General features: G+C 40.2%; 1 protein-coding gene across 4 annotated transcripts; it reads left to right on the top strand.

Moving 5' to 3' along the window:
• Positions 1–213: 213 nt before the first annotated feature.
• Positions 214–8413, top strand: LOC148655611 (vexin). Of its 4 annotated transcripts, none has more exons than XM_088642316.1 (6): positions 214–466; positions 1366–1421; positions 4272–4434; positions 4869–4960; positions 5633–5721; positions 7547–8413. In XM_088642316.1, exons 1-6 carry the CDS (start codon positions 400–402, stop codon positions 7731–7733), a joined length of 654 nt encoding a protein of 217 aa, XP_088498442.1. In that variant the 5' UTR covers positions 214–399; the 3' UTR covers positions 7734–8413. The 4 variants fall into 4 exon arrangements, with proteins under 4 accessions (XP_088498442.1, XP_088498441.1, XP_088498443.1 ...); XM_088642315.1 differs by having other exon boundaries at positions 217–466; positions 4842–4960; XM_088642317.1 differs by lacking the exon at positions 214–466 and adding an exon at positions 473–715 and having other exon boundaries at positions 4842–4960.
• Positions 8414–12271: the final 3858 nt, after the last annotated feature.

Genomic DNA, 12271 nt, shown 5'->3' with positions numbered 1-12271 from the left:
TAATCATTTGTAATTTTGAAAGAGAAATTCATTCTAACAGTGCCATTGTTTTAATTTAAAAGCCTGCTTTTTAATGCGACTTGATAATGATCAGTTATAACAACAACAAGGGTTTTTTTTTGCTTACAAGGGTTTACAATCACACACGTGTTTAGCCTCTGTTTGTTAAGTCGAAAACGATTAGCCATGCCAGTTCCGTGAAAGAGTCCACAAGTTTCTCAGCGCAGAAGCCCAGTGCTAGAGGCAGGTGGGAGGGTAGCGTGTGAGTGTCTTAGGTCTACGTGTGGAAAATGTGCAAACGTGGACAGCGATCAGAGAGCAGCCCTGGATTAGTGAATCCCGGTTATTTAAAGCCCGGAGCCGGAGCATCGCGCCCCGGCAGTGTCGGGCAGGTGGACGATGGATTACATCTACAACAGCAGCCATGGGCACTTTGAGGTCTTCACCACTGTGTTCTCTCCTAAAGGTGAGAAGAGGCAGGAACCAGACGTGCGAGGTCGACCCTTGAGGCTGCATGGTGGTGGCGGACATCGCGCACGCAAAAACTGGACGTTCTGAAATCTCTAAAATCACATCTTTCTCTTTTAAGGACGAGGGTGTATTTTCTGAAAATAACATGCCCGGTGCGAGTAATATGGATGGCGCTTAAAAACAATGTAGAAACTGAATTGATTTGCTTTGTTCTAAGATGAATGGATATCATTTTGCTCTATTGGTAAAAATGGTTTTCTTATTGTTCTTAATATTGATTTCACTGTTTTAACCAGTCAGAACTAGTAACTTTATCCTAGGACCTACTAATGATTCACGCTACTAGCCAACTTTTTATATAAAAGATTTACAGATTTTCTATTTAGGAAAATGTACTATTTTTTAGGATGTTTGTGTTTGCTACTTTATCTGAAATGATATGGATTTGTTTCCTGTTATATTGCTTATTAAGACTATTCTTTCTATCAATGCAAACATTTAGTACAAATACAACCACATCTAAAAAGTCTGAAATTGTTTTGTAAAAAGTTGTGGGAATGTTGTATAGTAATTGTAAAGACACATTTTAATTTCAAATTATTTTTTTCCCGGTAAAGCACCTCTCTGTAGAGTATACAAAAGTAAAGACCACTGCAGTTTAATATAACACTACCAAAGCTGTGGCTGTTTCATTCCAGATCCTGCATACTCTGAGTATGCATACTGAACTCAGATAATAATGATATGAGAGCAAATATTTATTGAGCTTGTAGTTTTCCTGATTTTCATGCACATTTATAAGCAATTGAATCGAGCGAAAGTCCTCAGCTATAGAAGTACTAGATGTTATCTTTAACTTCTCCAAAAATCCTGATGGAGCTTATCTCCCCGCAGTGTGCAGGAATTCAAGAACCAAACCTAATTACGGACAGAAAGAAAGAAGAGACGAGGTGAGTCATGTTGTTTGTTTCTGTAATAATCAATAAAAAGAATATAATGTAAGTCTACAGATACCGAGGTGTAGAATGACAAAAGTAGTGACTGTGAAGAAGGACATTTCCGAAAAATCGTGGTTGAGCACTTCTCCTTACTGAGCAAGGTGAAAAGAACTACAGAACCTGCATATGGTTTCTTTCTTTAAGGTTACAAGATGAAATCATTTTACCAGTTAGCCTGAGCTGAAATCATTGTCTTAATCTGTAGTGTAAATATTCATTTAAAATTTGCCTGGAATACTTGGACATCAGCACATAATACAGGTTTATAGAGAGCTTTAATTGCTGGCAGCTCTAAAACTGAAACTACAGTCCTGACCAGTGAAGCTGACAGCAGTGCACAAGACATGGGAGGATAGGATGATAATGTCACAGGCTGCCTGGAGGAGAGGTAGTGCTGAGCAGAAAACTGATGTTTCTCTTTCTGACTGCGCTGCAGGTTCACAGCTCCTCGACATTTTGAAAGGGTCGCTGTTGAGTGAAGTGATGTGGACACGTGTGTAGGCGTGAATTCATATGTAAAAAGTCCTCAAGCATAAAATGTACAGTACGTGGCAGGTATAAGCATAGGGAATGAAAAAACTGAGCCTTTTCACTGTTCTGTTTCTAGAACAACAAAGTACTGTATTTCTTTACTCCCCTATCCTGACGATTCTATTGCTTATAATTGTTCATTGACCTGTCGTAATAACTGCTTTAGCAGGTTGGGCTGTATAGGCGTCACAGTGGTATTTATATTTTGTAGTTAATGTTTGTATTTTGTGTTCTTATTTGGATTTTTCTACATTTTCACAGGACGTTGTCGCACTCCTCTGTCATTTTCTCTGTTCATACTGCCTTCTGTTATTAAAGAGTCTCTTAAACCTGAAGCTGCCGAACTGTGATATACTGTAACTATAAAAAGATATCTCACAGGCTGCTGTCCTGGCTGCTCTTCATATTCTTATGGTTCTTCAGTATAAATCCTTCCTCTAAGTCACCTTTAGCTGGCTTGAGAACACAAAATACACCTTCATGTTGGCATGGCTGTATCCCTTACAGCTCTTTAAAGAGACAATAATCCTGAACACGGTCCCTTGTAAGATGTTTATACTCCCTGGTCTCTGGGCACAGTTAGCTGTCAGTTTAATGAGCCCTAATAAAAACAGAATAGCTGTTATGGTTGTTATCTTTTAGTTCATATTTGCAAAGATCTCTAGATAGTTCTGTATATCTTATGAAATGGCAAGAGGTCATCATTCTGATAATATCAAGAAAAACACCTATCAATTATCTTCAAAATTTGGCTGCAAAATATCTTATCAGCATTTGAATACAAGCACGGAAAAAATGGTGCAAGACCCAAGCCAATATGATGTGCCAGAAGGCGAGATATTTCTTTCTTGGCCTTTGTGTACAAAAGTGGATTTACTTTATAAACGTATAGAGAGCTTGTCATTACATTCAGAGAAGGATCAGTAATCTGCACACATTTAAACATCTAATCCTTTTCACTGAGATAATATTAGCAGAATTACTTGGTAAAGGCAATTAGCCTTTTCAGTAAGACTAAGCTTGTCCTCGCGGTCACATCACACATCTATTGAAGGACAGATCTCCTTTCCCTCAATGGTCTTCATACCCCAAAGTCTCTATTTTCAAAATGCCTAGACAGTTGAACTGTTATTGTTTCTGACTTTAATGTAGGGCTGGCCCAAAGTGTATGAACACAGATTTGTTATTCCCAGTTCTCTTTTCCAAAGACACTGCAAAGGAAGTTTAGAAAGCAATGCCACATTTTCCTTCCCATCTCTATCTGCTTCTTCCAGTTCAGGGTCGCAGGGGAGCTTGAGCCTATCCCAGGAAGCAATGGGAGCAAGGCAGCGAACAATCTGGACAGGACACCAGTCCGTTTCAGGGCAGACTTTTATAAATACAGACATGCACACACACAGCAGGGCCAGTTTTGCCAGAACCCAGTTAACCTACCAGTATGTTTTTGGACTGTTGGAGGAAACCCAGAGAAAACCCACATAAACAAAGAGAGAACATACAGATTCCACACAGACAGCATCCCAGGTTCAGAATTGAACCCAGTGCCCCAGCACTGCAAGGCAGAAATACTAATCACTGCCACCCATGTTACATTTTAGTTAATATATTACTGTACATACATGGGAAAAAGCAAAGGTTAATTCTGTTCCAATTCTTTCAAGTCACTCACACCTGAAGAAGGCCAGACAGCCGAAACACTGTGTCTTGGAATTCACATTATCTCAAGGAACAATCCTACTTAAACAATCAGTAAACCTATCAGCCCAATATTAAAACATAAACACAGTTATGTATGTTTCCTACGAGCTACTGATGTAAAATTTAAATTTAAATGATTTCATTGTGTATCTGAATCCTCCAATAATATAAAGTGAAGAAGAATGACTCCTCTTTCCACTGTCTTTTCAAAAATCTAAAGGAAGAAAAAAAGTCTTCACATAAATACTAACTTTTGCAGACACAGGGAATATATCATGCTTCAGTCATTTCATTGTGTGGAAAGAACTACTTTTCACGTAGCCAAAGGTAATACAAGATCAGTATTTCTTATTCTTCAACTATGTGCCTTTTTAAAAAAAATGTATTTTAATAACGTTTCTAAATGATACAATGCAAAACAATCATGCAATAAACAAGGCCTGAAAATGTCGGATTTTTCAATATAGACCGAAAGGTTATAAAAGGGTCTGCCTCACCTAATATCCCATGGGTTTCAGTTCTTTTTCTGTCCAGTAGATGGCAGCAGTTCTCAGTTCTTTTTCTGTCCTGTAGATGGCAGCAGGGCTCAACTACACTCCCCACTGGCCAGATGAGCTTGAACTCTGTCAGGGTGATGTCATCCCTGTTCTCATCAGGGATGATGAAATGAGGTGGTTTGGGCGCCAGCAGAATGGGCAGCAGGGCTATTTCCCTCCTACTTGTGTAACCAAACAGAGTGAGTTCACCATTCCCAGTTCAGATATGACTTTCTCAAATTTTGAAGAAAACATTCACTACTTTGTATTACTTAAATACTTAAATGTGATGCCTCCTTACTTTCTACTGCATGATTTAAAAAGTCTGTGACATATTCACTTAGCTTTTACCTCTTATCAGAATTTGTGGAATGCATTTAATTTCACACTCACTTTAAACTGTTTACCTTTTTAAATTAGAAGCAACACAAATGTACAAATGTTCTGAATTCAGGCGTAGATGTGCCCCATCAAAGAAAAGAAAAAGGACACACAATAGTTTTACATTTTCTGTATGGTTTCTGATTCTTCTGTCCTCGTATTGTATTTCAGTGGAAATGGACACTAATACCCTGATTTCTCCGTTTGCTGCTGTTGATGTTTTCAGATGATATAAATGAAAATTCCCGTACAGATTCACAGTTGCACAGTGACCTGACTTGGAGAGTTTCCTTCGCCAACACAGAGGGTTACAGAGCTGGCAAGAGACGGCCCTCCATATTTGATGTAAGAATCCAGCAGTTTTTATTGATATTGACACAGCTGTCATTAGGATAAAGACCATGATTGTTTCAACCTTCATCAGAATGAGAATTATCAGAAATATAACTCACAAGTTACAGATGGCCACTTCTTTTCTCATTTTTATGTATTCCTTATTTATTCTTTAAAAAATCAGTACTGAGGCACAGCAATTGTCTTTGATCAGAATGTACTTTTCCATGACGAACAGGACCAATGAGACTGTCTTTTCACACATCTGTGGTATGTGGCATTTCCAGCGCTTTGTTTTAAAATGAACAGCAGATGGCTGACGTATTACTTAACAGAATGAGAAGACCTGATAAACAGATTTTTTAATCTGTAAATAAATATAAAGAGATCTTAATCAGATGTGTTCAATTTTCAGTACAAAAATGCCCATCTTAAACTACTGGATGGAAATCTTAATAACTATTATATTTGTGCACCAAATTAGAATTTTAGACACATCCGTTTATGATTAATTCTTTAATAGCCTGTGTGTAAGCACACCAGGAAGTCCTCAACTGGTAGCTGTTCTCTTACAGGGCCCTGACATCATTGCAGGACGAAAACAATATTTTTCTTCCTATTTTTAGCCGCGAGCTCACAGTGAGGCACACTTCAAACTGAACTGGCTTTGTGTCTTTTTTCCAGAAAGCCCAGCCATCGGCGCTCGTATCAAGCTCATTAAAGCTTGGGACAGCCCAGGAGCCAGCCACAGATGGCCCCGCTCATTCTAAAGGGTCAGTCCTTTTTTAGAGCAACAGGCTCTGCTCCCAGCTGCTCGGTGCGGAGCAGTGCTTCCCTGAGACTGTGGCTTGTCTCCCCCCCCACAATCCACAGGGATCACACTCAGAGCAGGTGGCCGGTCTCATACCTCATTAGTTTACAATACACAGGCGTGTCATCTGCAAATTACGCCCTCGCTCGAATCAATTTTTAATGCAAGGTTAAAGCCGAACAAAAATTCCCCGTCAGGATTGATGATCACTCATCCTTAGAGCTCTTTAGAAATCCTGCATCAGGACTTCTGCGGGACTCCTGCTCAGGCAATATGTTTTAAGAAGAACACAGGATACATTCGGGGTTTTTTTAAAGAATAGGTTAAAGCACAACAAAAAATGATAATTGATACTTCATTGTATTTATGTAGGGATTTCATTACAAAAGGATCCCAAAGTGCTTTTCATTCACCTCTGAGCTACACAGCAGATCAGGTGCAGAAGTAAGAAATCAAACTGTCACTTTCTCACTGTCAACATGCAATACATATCAACACAGTATCCACATTATCTATATATTTAGCTTTTGTTCTGAAAGCTTCATTTATCTTGCCTGCTTCTTACATTGGTTCTGCAATTTGTGTTAGCCTCACTGTCGTTTTCCCCATTTATTTTTATCTCATTGTACCTGCCAGGCTAGTCTGTGTATTTACACTTAATTCAACTCTCTATATTGTAAGTCACCCTGAATCTGATGGGCAGATAAATAAATGATTCTCCAACACTAGGATTAGTAAATATCAAAAACTGCAAGAAAATGCAGTGTCAGAGATAGATAAAGTCGATCATGTAACTATTGTTTTCCTTAATTTATAAAAATGGTTAAATTGAGTCTGAAAACCATTTATTTGTATTGAACACCTTGCATATCCAAAGTCTATGAGGAGCCTAACTTTTTAAAAGAACATTTCTTCAGATCAGAAGTTTCAAAACCTAATCCTAGAGAGTTCTAATCTAATAGGAGTTCTAATAGGAACATTTATAATGTAGATCACCTCACTACTTTCTAAAGATTGGGAACACCTACAGTATATGTTTGAGATCAATTAAACAAGTCCTGTTGACATCTTGAAATTTTGTTCCAGTCAGGTTATGGTAAGATAATTTCTTTGTTTGTCTTATAGACTACAAATTGGTCCTGGCCTTTAGAAATATGTGAGTTAATAGTGATCTATAAAACCTGCAGGACTGTATAAAACTAGCTCCAGTAGGAAGATTAAAGATTCCGCCTTTAGATTATATGATCTGTTTTTAATATTTTGATTCTGTGACCTTTGAAACATAGGCATGAAGTCGATCAGTCCAAGGATCAGCCCGTAAAAACTAACACCTGAAATGTGTAAACAGATCAATTTGAAAACGTTATAAATTTTAAAAAATGCTTGATTTCTAAGACATTTCTAATAATCATACTTGTTTTCTTTAGGAAATGCTATTTTAAGGCTCAGTTAACATACAGTACTGATGTGTATTGACATTCATGCGAAATTTCTAAAATAAATGTATCCGTTTTGGTTCGTCAACTTTTCAGAAATTTACCACAGAGTCGTCATAATCTCACGACTCTGTGTCTGCTGCTTGCAGTCCTGCAAGTATAGGCAATGATGCCATCAAGAGCGATATCCAAACACTAACACTTCATCAGGGCAACCAAGGGTCTACTTCAGAGCTGAAACGTGGCTGGAGCTTAACAGTACTGTTGTAATCGTCCTGGAAATCTGTGGAATTTGGGTCACTCGCAATAAACAGACCCCTTTATTCCATTTTTTTTTCTATTGCTCGGCAGGATGTACCCAAAGTCTCAGCTGTGTAGGAAGGCTGGGTGTGGGCTGGATCTGGGGCCTGAGGCCTCTCTGCCCCTGACAGCAAGCATCTCCCACAGTTCCCCCGGCCTCCTGCGCAGGATTCGCCTGAAGCAGAAGGAAAAGGAGGAGTACCAAGGAGCCACAAACGCCGCTTTCGAACCGGACTGAGAGATGTGAGCTGCTGGAAGCTTTGGGAGGCTGCATCTGTAATTGTGAAGAGCACGCAGAAGGAAGTGAAGTAGCTGTTATTTTTAAGACATGACATCCTGCAACACAGAGCTCCTTTCAGGTAGCCGAGCACAGTTAACCTCTTGGCAGTTCACAGAGCTGTGCTGTTTAACTGGTTGTGTGACAAGGCCCCCACCTTCATCCTGCAGAAAGAATACAGAGCCTGTGGCAGTGCTCACAGACTGACCTGCTTTTTTAAGTCTTTTTTTTTTCAGAAATATCAAAACCAAAGAACTGTATATCTGCTTTGGCATTGTGTTCTGTTTTCAAGTTGGACTGTAACCTGCACAAGCTGTGCATACATTGTATTGTTATATTTATGATATACTGTAAAGTAACCTGAATTGTACGGTGTTATTCAATGTGTAGTTACGTCAAAGTATTTGAAGAGAAATCTAAAAAATTGAGGTTTCCAAGGATTAAAATTTAATTAAATGTGCATTTTTACTGTTCTCTATTAACTTGATTCAGTTACATTATTCATATTCTAAATCTATATCTGAAAATTCAAGTGGTCAAACATCCTTTATTGCATGTACGTCCAGGTTATGTCCTTCTTGCTGTACGTAAGGCATGTCTGTATAAAAGTGTAATAATAAAGGTAGTCTGCATGTTGTGAATTAGTAATCCCCAAATGATTTTTTAGCAATAAATAACACCACTGTTATGAAGGTTGTCCTAGTAACGCAAAAACAAGCCTCACTAGTTCCATAAAGCCTAAAACTCTGCCCTTCAGCCCCCTGTTCCTGAAAGATCTTTTCATTCGCACGAAGCACTGCAGATACAACAGGAAATAAAAACCGGTTCTGACAAATAAGACTGATTTTTCTGTGCAAGACTGGAAAAAAAGCAAACTGCAGAAGAAAAAAAGTTGTTTCTCCATGGCCCTTAGACGCACCGCATCTCAACAGATTTGCCTTTTCAGTAGAGCACTGCTGTCCTGTGCAGGGTGTCGCTGTTTAAATTAACTATGAAACTCAGGGTCAGAAAGACTTCTTGTGGCCTTTAGCACTTGAGTTTGTATGCTTTTTCTGTCAGAAAGAAGAACCCACCTATTAAAGTCTGAATCCCGACTAGCCCTTTTTTTCTCCACAGATCACACAGGGGACTAAAGAGGGAGTAGGAGCACAGGGATGGTCTTTATTCTTCTCAAACCAGACGAAAGGAAGAAAGGACATAGTCCTAGCTGGCTTACCACATAGGGAACCCCCAGAGAGCAGACAGCTGGCCACAGCAGAGTGGGTTTAGAATCGTCTGGGTCTGCCCATCCCTCGGTTAGACTTTCAACTCCAAGACAATGAGAAGTCTAGCTGTGGGGAATTCTCTAAATACAACTTCTGTGGACAACAAGCTCAAAAGTCTGTTTGCAACAACGTGGGACAGACATCGTGAAAGATGGTGATGGGCTTTTCTCTCCTCCTTGTAATAATGCTCAGATTGCAAGTGGAGCCTTGCTGCACTTGGGGTTGAAATGCGCCCATTAGCTGTCTGTGCTGGGTCTCAAGTTGCTGTTTGATGAGAAAAGGAGTTCAATGGCAGCCTAACCCCCCCCAGCCCACCCCGCTTGTGGTATGGGCACCGTATGCTCGGTGCATTTGATAGGAGAAGGAACATGAAAGCACGTCAGCTGGAGTACATTTTATTCCTTATTCCTTGTGAGATTTTTTTAAGAAAAACATTTTCGTCACCTCCCCCCAGCAAGCCAGCTTGTGAGTTTTAGTCATCCTGCCTGCGGGTCTTTTTCCTCCTCCCCAGATACTTGTCCATGGTGCCACACAAGAAAGAATAACTGTCGTAAAAGCATACAGCGGTCTGATGCAGCTTCGCGTTCGCAAAGCAAGGTCCCACTCTGATTCAGTGTTGACGCAGTGGCGCCGAAGTCCATTCTTCACTGGAGAGGCCGCTGTCGAGAGCTGTAGGTTTCACCTGCCCTGCAGATGACGGCTCATTGTTACCTTCAGAGCAGCTGCACAGCCCTGCCCCCCTGACAGCACTACAATCCTGCACCAGTCCTTCTCTGGAAGCTCTCTTGCACTGCTCACACACTACCTGTTTTGTTCCTGTGTCCCCTTACACAGCAGATGTCACACCTGTTGAATCGGCGACACAGCATCTGGACCATTTCACACCACGTAAAGCACCGATATTTAATATCGTCTTCCCAGACGCAGCCATTAGGAATCTATACAGCTATTTCTGAAGAGAGAAAATGTATTCGTTTCAACACAACACCTGCACAATGCTATGATCACAGCTCACCTCCATCTCGCAAAGGATCCATCTGCGTAGTGCTGGCAACTCATGTAATATATCACCTGAAAGTTAAGAAAAGCACATGACCCCCTTCAAATCCCAGCCCTAGCAATATATTCAATTCCATATAGATTTCAAGATATTGCTATTGACTCTTAAAGCTATGAGGAGAATTGCTCCCTCTGAGAAATTGCACACCTATCTGCACTATCTGGTGCCTTGATGAATACTACAAACTGGGGGGTGATCAACCCTTCTTCTGCCATACACTGGTGCTGCTGAACACTCTTTCCTGTGTGGAATTCTTTTCCAGCGACTCCCTAAGCCATGTTTACATGAGCACTGCTATAAAAATGTGTGTTGTCTATTGCACAGATACACTGCATCTCATTCTATTTTCATCTAATCTTTCATAAAGTTCCTTTAATAAAATCTTCAAGTGTGGTAGATTAGAAAACTCCTAAACAGAAAAGTGTTTATTACACCTGCTTATTCCAGAGACTGCAAAATGTAAAGAAATGTGTAGTGCCGAAGATTTTCATTGAACTCTCTGAATTTTAGACTGTATATGTATTAAAATGGCAGTAGACACATATAGTGTATGTATAGTACACCCAGAAATATTATAAATGTAACTAATGCTTTGTTGCGTTTTTTAATGCCTCGCAGTATATTAAAAATGCAGCAGAGCCTTTTTTTAAGCATGTGGAGCACATGAAACTCAACAAGGTTACGTACATGAAACTGCAGAGCAGAGCTGAGGATTCTGCTTCGGAGGCAGCACACAGGTGCTGCAGAGAACTGACCTAGTTATGCTGCACTGGTTGCAGTGCTAAGAGTTTCAATTTCCCGCCAGAAATGACACAACCCTGTGCCTGTGGAGTGTCTGCCAGATGACTCCTCTGTCCAAGCGCTAATTGACTGCCATCTGCTGTCTGGCACACACAAAAAGGCTGACAGTGGTGGGAGGGAAGGGGCTGGCCTCACCAGGTCTCTCACAGCTACAGCCACACGCTAGATGCACATTACCCCCGTTCTGCAGAGCATGGCCTAGATCTCTATATTAGAGCCTTTCTGAACCCTAAAAGCCTGCAGCAGTTCCACCCACACCCCTGCTGAAGTCCAGCTGTATTTCTGTGCTGGCCCTAGCCTTTGTGCAACATTTCTGAAAGATCCCATTCCCATTCACGATCTCCTAATGATAAGATTGATGTATTGTGCTTAAATTGTTTTTGAAATTAAATTATCCCTTCAGTATACAATAAGATGGTTTCAGAGAAAATTAGTACTTTTTACACATCAGACAAATGCATCATTTCACAGAATTTCAATTTTGCGCTTTTGGTGTTACATTAATATTTGCATTTTTGTAAGCTTCTCCGAAGAGGAACTACGAGACTGATAATTTGCCTATAATGTCTCCCAGTCAGATCTTGTCACAAGATGAACCTGAACATTAGACTTGGCAAAAAAACAAGAACCTTATTTTTTTCCCCACATACAAATTGCACAGATTTTTGTTTTCAAAGACAAATTATTTTTTAGTCGTGACCTTGACTTTTACCACTTTCCAAAGGTTGTGGAACAGTGTTTTGACAGATCCCAGTGTCACACGTGCAGTGTGCCCACAAAAAAGCTTCGTGCTTATGTTCTAATACAAGCAATGTCCCAACATATCTTTCTGCTATGTTAACGTTCATAAACAGAGAACCTGTTAAATTACAATCATAAATAACCAAGTCACCTTTTCTAACCTTTACAGCAACAAAAACAGCAGAAAATAGCCCATGTACAGTACTTAGGAGAAAGTTGCAAAGACAAAATTGTAAAGAATACGGGTTGATAAGGAAGCAATGATTTGGTGCAGATGTGCTTGGTGTTTTGCAATGAATAGAATAAGGCATGTTAATACGGTAGTGTGCCCCTCTGTTCAGAAGCAATTGAGTGAATGTGCCTGTAAAACTAACAGACTTGCAGAACAATGAAGCCAAAAGGCATTATTTCATGGTAGAGTGGGTTGCGTTTTTTTTTTTACTTAAGCAGCTGTCCTGTGGAGGGCCCTCTGGGCCACAGGAGTCATGGTGTCCCAGGAGACCAGGGCCTGAGCACCACAGGAAACTGGGCATAGCGCAATCACAGAGGCTCACAATCAGGGCATGAGCCAACACAGCACACCACACCAGACTGTACACAATGCAAACGCCAACCCTCTGACACACACATGT

This window comes from Lepisosteus platostomus, chromosome 8, assembly GCF_059453375.1.
Source record: "Lepisosteus platostomus isolate fLepPlt1 chromosome 8, fLepPlt1.hap1, whole genome shotgun sequence".
Lineage (NCBI taxonomy): Eukaryota > Metazoa > Chordata > Actinopteri > Semionotiformes > Lepisosteidae > Lepisosteus > Lepisosteus platostomus.
The sequence above is the reverse complement of the archived record's forward strand: the minus strand, read 5'-3'. Positions and strand labels throughout refer to the sequence as shown.